We start from the raw sequence: 10,679 nt of genomic DNA, 5'->3' as shown, positions 1-10,679 counted from the left end.
ACAATATATCAGAAGAAAAAGATGTAGTTCTTACAGCACCACAGTGAGTCAGGACACTCCTATATTATATGTGCTATATGTGAATTTAAAGTTTTACTGTCAAGTAATCCAAAGCCTGGCTATGCTTCGGATAAAAATTTGTGGAATTGCGCCATCTTGTGGACGATTTAACACTGGACTTGATCAGACAAATGACAGACTAATTTTAAGATTTCAACGTAACGAGCAGTAAAAATAAATAAATAAATAAATAAATAAATAAATTTATCTGTTTTCTATGTATGAAACTTCAGTTAAATAAAAATGAATTTGTAAATGTACACTCTAGACAATGTACAGTTGAGTGCAAAAGTTTGTACACTCCATGCACCTCTATTTTAACAAGTTTTCGAGGGATTTTTAAAAAGATGTTCAAAATGAAATGTGGATGAATCTTACAATATCACAAAAATCCAAAAACATAAGGGTTGTTTTACAATCAGGGTACGCAAGCTAAAGATCACATTTAACACTTCTCTTCAATATCAAAAGGCTTGACTAAATAAACTTGGTTGTTTATTGAAGCCCTGTGATAGCTCTATTTACCATGCAAAAAAAAATTGGTGATAACGTTATTTTTGGTGAATGTATGGCAATAGATGTCATATTTAGCAAAATTACTCGTGTCATTTAGAAAAAGTGCTTTTTTTTTTTTTTTTTTTTTTTTTTACCACAGGTAGCTCCAAAAGGGATGCACTTAAATCATTCTTTATACCATAAAACAAATATTTGGTTCCATATCATTGGAAACATAGTTAAGTTTTAATGTTGAATGCCAGTAAATTTTCAGACTATTTTGATCAAATTAGTATGTAATTGTGTCAAAAAAAAGTCCTCTCCGAGACAGCTAATTTTTCAATATAAAATAACATATCTAAAGTGATTATTTTCATCCTAAAATGTGGTCAAGATATTGGGACATAAATATTAGAGACAACTAACACAAAGCTTACAGCCTTATATTTAAAAGCACTATGGAAGTAGTGGATTCTGAATTGTCAAAAAAAGTCCTCTCCGAGAATCACTTCATTTGTTTCTCCCATCTTATAGCAGATTACACAAAACTACCATACACATATGTCAAAAAATGACCTGAAATCTGTTCTTTAACTTGTCCTTCACTTAAAAACTGGTACAAGAACCAGTTTGAATCAATTTGAATTTTGGACCCCTGTGACACAAACTTTGTACCCTGATTGTAAAGCAACCCATAAGGCAAAATCAACAGAAAATCATTTGAAAGATTTTGCCACGACCCTAATTTGAAGAAATGAAATTATTATTTACTGATAAATTATTTACTCAGAATTCTAACTTTTAAACTCAGAATTCTCAGAAAAAAAGTCAGAATTCTGAGATTAGTCAGAATTCTGAGTTTAAAGTCAGAATTCTGAGAAAAAGAATTTTGAGTTTAAAGTCAGAATTCTAAGAAAAAAGTCAGAATTCTGAGATTAAAGTCAGAATTCTGAGATTAAAGTCAGAATTCTGAGAAAAAGTTTACAAGTCAGAATTCTGAGTTTAAAGTCAGAATTCTGAGAAAAAAGTCAGAATTCTGAGAAAAAGTTTACAAGTCAGAATTCTGAGTTTAAAGTCAGAATTCTGTGAAAAAAGTCAGAATTCTGAGATTAAAGTCAGAATTCTGAGAAAAAGTTTACAAGTCAGAATTCTGAGTTTAAAGTCAGAATTCTGAGAAAAAAGTCAGAATTCTGAGAAAAAGTTTACAAGTCAGAATTCTGAGATTAAAGTCAGAATTCTGAGATTAAAGTCAGAATTCTGAGAAAAAGTTTACAAGTCAGAATTCTGAGTTTAAAGTCAGAATTCTGAGATTAAAGTCAGAATTCTGAGAAAAAGTTTACAAGTCAGAATTCTGAGATTAAAGTCAGAATTCTGAGAAAAAAGTCAGAATTCTGAGAAAAAGTTTACAAGTCAGAATTCTGAGTTTAAAGTCAGAATTCTGAGAAAAAAGTCAGAATTCTGAGATTAAAGTCAGAATTCTGAGAAAAAGTTTACAAGTCAGAATTCTGAGATTAAAGTCAGAATTCTGAGAAAATGTTTAGTCAGAATTCTGGGTTTAAAGTCAGAATTCTGAGATTAAAGTCAGAATTCTGAGAAAATGTTTAGTCAGAATTCTGAGATTAAAGTCAGAATTCTGAGAAAAAGTTTAGTCTGGGTTTAAAGTCAGAATTCTGAGATTAAAGTCAGAATTCTGAGATTAAAGTCAGAATTCTGAAATAAGTCAGAATTCTGAGAAAAAGTTTACAAGTCAGAATTCTGAGATTAAAGTCAGAATTCTGAAATAAGTCAGAATTCTGAGAATACTATACTATCTATATAGTCCACCATATTAATTCTCATCGCTACAAGTTGTGAAATTATTGCTTTATAATATAAATCATTTCAAGTGAGGTAAATAATACATACATAAGATATAAAGAGTAATAAATATATTTATTTTATATGTTAAAATGTGAATATGTTTATCACAATTAGATTTGTCCATAATCGTAGTCTAATACATACTAAAAATCCATGTAGTCTACAGTCACAATTCTCATTCCATACAAGTTTATTTTGTAGAAGTTAAATCATGATTGTAAATGGATGTAAAGTACTAGATAAACTAATACAAAGCTGTGAGCTTGTGTTTTGGCGTTTTTACAGCTCGTGTGTGATATTTTACTTCCGGTTTTACGACAACGTTAGCTCTGCTGATGTACAAATGATGAGAACAGGCGTTACCATGGCATAATATGAGCTGTAGATCAGCGAGCTTCTACGGAACTACGTGATGTCGCAAACTATCGCAGTTGACGGTGTTCACACTGAAAGCAGGTGGACTGTGTGTCTGTGTGGAAAAACTAACAGCTTCTGAAGTAAACTATACTGTTGTTTGTGTCCATGTTCCCTGGGTGCTGTGTAACAAGATAAGTGTAAAGCGGTGTGAGCGCGAAGAGAGAGAGAGAGAGAGAGAGAGAGACGCTGAATCAGCACACTCGCTCTGTGCCCCGGTGTTCGCGATGCTGTTGACGGTGTTCTGCGCTCTGAAGGACCGCGGTGAGACCACGTTCGCCCTGGAGGTCTCTCCAGAGCTTGAACTCAGGGATTTTTTGGCTCTTTGTGAACTCGAATCAGGAATACCCGCAGGAGAGATTCAGGTACAGTGTGTTAAATATAATAAAGTCAATAAAGGTAGCGGTTTAGCAGCGCTGCTAGCTTTGGCTTCGTAGTGTGTACAGTAGCAGTTAGCACATAGTCAGGGAACCGGCGTTTCAGGATATTAATAGTACTAAAGTCGCTGCGAACTCCGGTTTAAAGCTCCGGTTAAAAAAGAAAAGAGAGAGAGAAATTTGTGATATTTATGTCTCTCTAGCTGTTTAGGTGTGACAATATTAAACCAGTATGCTAGTTAGTTAGCCTGGTCCGTTGTGGAGTTGAGCTAGTGGTAACGTTAACAGGCGAGTTGTTTACAAACAATCAGTAAACAACTGGGGATGTGTGGTTTTTTTTTTTTAAGTCTCTGATCTAGTAGATGTCAGTCTGAGACAAGATCAAAAGCGTGCTGTTAAAACAGAAAGAGAAACTCTGGATAAATCACTGTTCTGAGGCTCTGCCGTTTGCTTACTTTCAGTTTGCTTTGGCTTGTGGTGCAGAAAGAGCACGGAGTCTGTGGCTGTGTCCTGTTTGAGTGAACATGTGACTCTAAAGTGGTGGTGCTTGTGTTTTTCTGCAGATCTCCCATGCAGAGCAGCCTCTTAGAGACTTCACCCGAGCCCTGGGGAACTACGGCCTGAAGGATGGAGATGTGGTGGTGTTGAGACAGGCTGAGAGAAGGCCAGCGCCTCAGCCATCCTTCCCAGGTACACACTTCCAGTCTGGAGGTCATTTCTGAAAACACTGTTTGGGTTTCTTCTCAAATGGTTTAGTGGTGGAGGACTTGAAGGGAAAATCGACAAAAGCACATTGCATTCACAAAAGGAAAAAAAAATTGGACACTTTGTCTCATAATTATGTTACTATCTAGTAATTACAAGATCAGGATCTTGTAATTATGTGAAAAGTTAAGTTAGACTAGTTAGCTATCATCACAAACCTAGGCTACAGGATAAGACAGTGGGCAATGATGGTGCGATCACGTTTAAAGATCATAGGCAATGGTTTTCAATTTATGCACATTTGAAACTTTATATGTTAAAAAACCCTCTGTAATTTTCTTCTGGTCCCAAGAAGTATTGTTAATAAGTAATAATTAAAACAAGTTAGTGCGGATCGGCGCGTGAAGTCATTCAAGACAAATAAACTGCTTGAGTTGAGTCCACTTCCGTTTACTTGCCTTGCCGTTCAGCTTGAGTGCAGATGTGCATTCGGGAATTTCCAAAGAAAAACTATGCCTTATTGTTGTGCAGTGAATTGTAACAACAGGACCGGTTCAGGAAGTAGTTTTTACCTTTTTCCGAGAGAGGAGAAGAGGTGGAGAGAGTGGACTGGCTTTTTCCAGAAGAGGTGGAGCGAGAGGGTTGGCTTTTTCCGAAAGAGGAGAAGAGGTGGAGCGAGAGGGTTGGCTTTTTCCGAAAGAGGAGAAGAGGTGGAGCGAGAGGGTTGGCTTTTTCCGAAAGAGGAGAAGAGGTGGAGCGAGAGGGTTGGCTTTTTTCGAAAGAGGAGAAGAGGCGGAGCAAGAGGGTTGGCTTTTTCCAAAAGAGGAGAAGAGGCGGAGCGAGTGGGTTGGCTTTTTCTGGAAGAGGAGAAGAGGCAGAGAGAGTGGCTTGTGTGCGTGAAGCCAGAGGGTTGGCTTTTTCCGGAATAGGCGGAGAGAGTGGATTGTGCACGTGAAGCCAGAAGGTTGGCTTTTTCCGGAAGAGGAGAAGAGGCAGAGAGAGTGGATTGTGTGCGTGAAACAAAATCAAGCAGTCAAAGAAGAAACGGAGCAGTAACGCTCAAGCAAAAAGGAGAAGATTGGAGGTAAAAAATTTTTACTTTTGCTTGCAATTGACAAGTCAATAATCCTGAGGGCTCCTGTACAGTCATTGTGGAAATGAGACAAAGGGATATTTCCTCGCTTAGAGCAGGCTATAAATAGTATAATGCCGCGGATGTCAAGCTAATGTGGCCTACCGGCGCACTGTCAAGTAATTGTTACCTATATCCACTAGGGAGGGCGGTTTAATTATTCTTCAGAAGGGCTCTTATTTAGTATTACGACGAAAGTAAGAATTTATCATAACTACCAGGATAAATTGTTTGGGCGTCTTGTTGAGGTCCGGGGTCACTGTGCTCAGAGTCGGCCAAGTCGCTGTCCGATTCCGAGGCCGCACGGTCAAACCAGTGAGCCATATTCACCAATTGCCTTGCAACGGCCATAGGTTCATACATATATGGTTTCACCTCTCGATATTTAATTTGGAGAGTTCATACTTCAAAATCGCTATTGCTTTCAGACATTTTACAACCCCGATTCCAAAAAAGTTGGGACAGAGTACAAATTGTAAATAAAAACAGAATGCAATAATTTACAAATCTCAAAAACTGATATTGTATTCACAATAGAACATAGACAACATATCAAATGTCGAAAGTGAGACATTTTGAAATTTCATGCCAAATATTGGCTCACTTGAAATTTCATGACAGCAACACATCCCAAAAAAGTTGGGACAGGGGCAATAAGAGGCTGGAAAAGTTAAAGGTACAAAAAAAGAACAGCTGGAGGACCAAATTGCAACTCATTAGGTCAATTGGCAATAGGTCATTAACATGACTGGGTATAAAAAGAGCATCTTGGAGTGGCAGCGGCTTTCAGAAGTAAAGATGGGAAGAGGATCACCAATCCCCCTAATTCTGCGCCGACAAATAGTGGAGCAATATCAGAAAGGAGTTCGACAGTGTAAAATTGCAAAGAGTTTGAGCATATCATCATTTACAGTGCATAATATCATCAAAAGATTCAGAGATTCTGGAAGAATCTCTGTGCGTAAGGGTCAAGGCCGGAAAACCATACTGGGTGCCCGTGATCTTCGGGCCCTTAGACGGCACTGCATCACATACAGGCATGCTTCTGTATTGGAAATCACAAAATGGGCTCAGGAATATTTTCAGAGAACATTATCTGTGAACACAATTCACTGTGCCATCCGCCGTTGCCAGCTAAAACTCTATAGTTCAAAGAAGAAGCCGTATCTAAACATGATCCAGAAGCGCAGACGTCTTCTCTGGGCCAAGGCTCATTTAAAATGGACTGTGGCAAAGTGGAAAACTGTTCTGTGGTCAGATAAATCAAAATTTGAAGTTCTTTATGGAAATCGGGGACGCCGTGTCATTCGGACTAAAGAGGAGAAGGACGACCCGAGTTGTTATCAGCGCTCAGTTCAGAAGCCTGCATCTCTGATGGTATGGGGTTGCATTAGTGCGTGTGGCATGGGCAGCTTACACATCTGGAAAGACACCATCAATGCTGAAAGGTATATCCAGGTTCTAGAGCAGCATATGCTCCCATCCAGATGACGTCTCTTTCAGGGAAGACCTTGCAGTTTCCAACATGACAATGACAAACCACATATTGCATCAATTACAGCATCATGGCTGCGTAGAAGAAGGGTCCGGGTACTGAACTGGCCAGCCTGCAGTCCAGATCTTTCACCCATAGAAAACATTTGGCGCATCATAAAACGGAAGATACGACAAAAAAGACCTAAGACAGTTGAGCAACTAGAATCCTACATTAGACAAGAATGGGTTAACATTCCTATTCCTAAACTTGAGCAACTTGTCTCCTCAGTCCCCAGACGTTTACAGACTGTTGTAAAGAGAAAAGGGGATGTCTCACAGTGGTAAACATGGCCTTGTCCCAACTTTTTTGAGATGTGTTGTTGTCATGAAATTTAAAATCACCTAATTTTTCTCTTTAAATGATACATTTTCTCAGTTTAAACATTTGATATGTCATCTATGTTCTATTCTGAATAAAATATGGAATTTTGTAACTTCCACATCATTGCATTCCGTTTTTATTTACAATTTGTACTTTGTCCCAACTTTTTTGGAATCGGGGTTGTACACAACCTCTCACGACCAAAGTCTGTACACGTCTGCTCGGTTCGCAGGTAAACACAGAACTGCTGCCGGTCTGTTTGGCTTGAATGACGTCATGACGGTCCCCTGGCGGTGAAAGTGCGCATAAATGAGATGTAAACAAACCTTGGAAATTGGGCAAAACAGTATATTTTAACCATTTTATTCAATTTTAGGGTACAAATTAGACACCAGGAAGATTGAATTCGCTTTTTGGGTCGTTGTTCTAGACAATAAAGTTGATGTTCTACATTTCACCTCCAACCCTTGCCTATGACCTTTAATCTGCTTTTATTTCCTTCTCGGTATGAGACCCTGAGAAATATGAATATTAGTTTGTCAGGCTGAACCCAAACAGGAAATGCACATCTAGCCAAACTCCTCTTATACCCCATTCCCACTCACAGTGAGAACCGTACATTTCTGTTATCATGCAGTAATGGTGTTCTGTGGAATTGGGAGCAAAATGGTGAAGTCGAAACATTAATCTACCCCCTGGCGACCTCGTAACATTTACTGAAATCTTTTGTCACGGCTTCAGTGGGAATCGGAACTGTCAGATTTATGTGTTGTGATCAGTCGTGACGTTGCGGTCAGTGATGTAAATGATGTAGTGATATTGCAACAGCACAGTTCATACTGCCCTGATGTAAAGCAGCCAGCAGCAAACTCAAAACAACAAGCAAAGAAAACATCAGCAGATACAGTGGGAGCGCCGTGTCGGCGGGGGATATGTTCCAGGATCTAATGCGGACAGCTGAAACCAGGGATAGGAGAAATTTGAATTTCCCTCCGGGGATTAATAAAGTAATTCTGATTCTGAAACCCTATATAAAGCTTGTTTTTTGTGTACATAAAGTACCAGTCAAAAGTTTGGACACCCCTTCTAATTCAGTGGTTTTTCTTCATTTTTATAAATTACAAGACACTTCAGGTCTTACAGTAATGATGGCTGTCGTTCCTCTTTACTTAGTTGAGCAGTTCTTGACATAATACGGAGTGCTACAGTTGTGGAATAGGGCTATTTACTGTATTTTTATTGTTTACTATTTGCATTAAGGCGGCAAGAAATTGCCCTAATTAACTTTTGATGAGACACGCCTGTTAACTGAAAAGCATTCGAGGGGACTACCTCATGAAGCCGGTGAAGAGAATGCCAGTAGTGTGTAAAACGTCATCAAGGTAAATGGTGGCTAGTTTGAAGAATCTAAAATATGAAATATAATTTAACACTTTTTTTTTGTTTGTTTTCCACATAATTCCACATATGTTCCATATGTTATTTCATAGTTTTGATGTCTTCAGTATTGTTCTATAATGTAGAAAATAGTAAAAATACAGAAAAACCTATTGAATGAGTCGGGGTGTCCAAACTTTTGACTGCTACCGTATAAAGTTTCATTTATAAACTACACACAATGACATCAGCAACAGTAACTAATATAAAACAATATACTGTAATAAGTCATGTGAATGTCGTGTCTCTCTTCTCTCTCAGGATTCTGACATTTCTACTTTAATATTTTTATCATGGTTGAGGCGCAGAGATGGATGCAAGCGCAGAAACCCTTTATTTACACAGGATAGGCAAACCAACAAAACACGAGGCATGAAAACACAACAGTAGAAGTGGGAAAAGCAAAAACAAAACGCAAGACAAACTAACAGAAGTCAGTGTGTAATAAGTGAAAAAGTTAAAGCAGGTGTGTGTGGTTAATGCTGTCTATAGAGAACAGGCAACTTGCACTACGTTCAGACTGCAACCTGAAACGACCCATATCCGATTTGTTGTGAAATCCAGTTTTTTTGTTAGGCCGTTCACATTACCAATTATATGAGACTTGTATGCGATCTCCAATATGAACGGAAAACGACCCAAAAGTGTCCCGCATGCGCAAACTGACACGTAATAAGCACATCTACGTAATACGTAAACAAAAAAAAAGCGTACTCTTCAAGTTTAATGATTTCTTTTTTTTGTTTGTTTGTTTAATTATCTGGTTAGTGTTAAAGTGTGAGGTCTCGTGTGTTTTTGTTTCTGAACTGAAATCGTGTAGCCTGGTAACGAGGGTTGGCTCCTAAATGTCTCTCTAATTTCTATATAAGTGCACTACGTGTTACTAGGAAGTAATGGATTTTTAAACTCTCTATATAGTGCACTCGAGCTTCAGTAGGCAGTCATTTGGGATACGGCCGCTGTATAACCAAACTCTTAATTCAGGCTTAATAATTTGCACGTATTTATTTCGTCATATTAATAAACTTTTTCTACATTTTTATAAATATTTATTTAGATTGTTTATAGCCAGCTGAATTCTGCAACTTCTCTCAGCGCTGGCTCAAGGTGCAGAAACACCAGTGCAGTTTGCTATGGAGATGAGGCGAGACCTGGCGATGTGGTACAGGATGGTTTAAGTTATAAATCAGTTATAGAAACTGTTTTATTTAATCAGGCTAACAGATAAACATCCAGGTCCCTACCAAATCCACCATTAGCTTGATCAATTCTATAAAAGTCTATTTAAATTCTGAAAACTGTACAAATGATGTTGTTTTCCACCAAAGAGGCGGGATTAGCCAACGCAGAATAGTGACGTTTGTCTCTTGTTGATGACGTGTAGGTCGCATGAATGCGGCCTGTCCGGTCAGACTGCAGTCGCATGTGAAAATATCGGATATGCATCGGATTTAGGACCACATGTCCAAGCGGCCTGGGTCGCATGTGAAAAAATCGGATCTGTGTCGTTCAGATTGTCAATAACAAATCGGATACAGGTCGCATATGGGCAAAAAAAATCGGATATGGGTCGTTTCAGGGTGCAGTCTGAACGTAGTCTATGTCATGCGCACTGCATTCTGGGTAGGTAGTTTGAGGGGTCATGTCTGGTTGAGTGAGTGAGTCAGTGTTTACAGCAGTCCCACTGTATAAGTAAAAATGTTATAAATAACCTTTGCTTGAACAAAAGTTCAACATTGTGAAACAGGAATCAACTCTCTACACAGAGACCTGAAGCAGCTCGACTCGCACCATGTTGCTAACTAGCTACTGTCTCCGCTTCTGGCTTGGGCTTTTCACAACAATGGACTTGCTGCTTTGTGAATTATATGTCATATCCGGCCTCGCATGGTTGGCACTCTGTAGCATTCCGTTTCATACACTCACATGGGAATACATGATAGCGGAAACTTTTCCGTTATGGAAGACTGAGTGGGAATGAAAACTTATCATCTTTTCCATGTTGTTTTTGCCTCATGTGTTAACAAATTTCGTATGTGAAAGGGGCTTCAGCTGCGTGCAAAAGCAGAGAATTTTGCTAACGTCCTTTGCTAAACTCCTTAATGAAAAACTCTTCAGTAAACATTTCTTATCTTTGTAGATCATGAAATGTTTACATACACAGTGCTAATGTTTTTACTCAACAATAAACTACAATTAGTCATTCATAATTATGACATATGGTGTCCTTTTTTTCTTACGTGGATACAATGCTGTCACACAAGATATTTATTTTGTAACAAAATTATTATTTCACTTCATCTTTACCTAAAGAGAGCAATGCAGCAGGACTTAAATAATT

General features: G+C 38.3%; 1 protein-coding gene across 3 annotated transcripts in view; it reads left to right on the top strand.

Moving 5' to 3' along the window:
* Window positions 1–2,851: 2,851 nt before the first annotated feature.
* The window catches only part of ddi2 (DNA-damage inducible protein 2), a 33,961-nt gene continuing 26,133 nt past the window's right edge, over window positions 2,852–10,679 (top strand). For all 3 annotated transcript variants that reach the window (XM_060919663.1, XM_060919664.1, XM_060919661.1), the window contains exons 1-2: window positions 2,852–3,194; window positions 3,770–3,896. In XM_060919663.1, coding sequence (XP_060775646.1) covers window positions 3,057–3,194; window positions 3,770–3,896 — 265 coding nt within the window. In that variant the 5' untranslated portion in view covers window positions 2,852–3,056. The remainder of the gene's footprint in view (window positions 3,195–3,769; window positions 3,897–10,679) is intronic.

This window comes from Neoarius graeffei, chromosome 4 (assembly GCF_027579695.1).
Source record: "Neoarius graeffei isolate fNeoGra1 chromosome 4, fNeoGra1.pri, whole genome shotgun sequence".
Classification (NCBI taxonomy): Eukaryota; Metazoa; Chordata; class Actinopteri; order Siluriformes; family Ariidae; genus Neoarius; species Neoarius graeffei.
The sequence above is the reverse complement of the archived record's forward strand: the minus strand, read 5'-3'. Positions and strand labels throughout refer to the sequence as shown.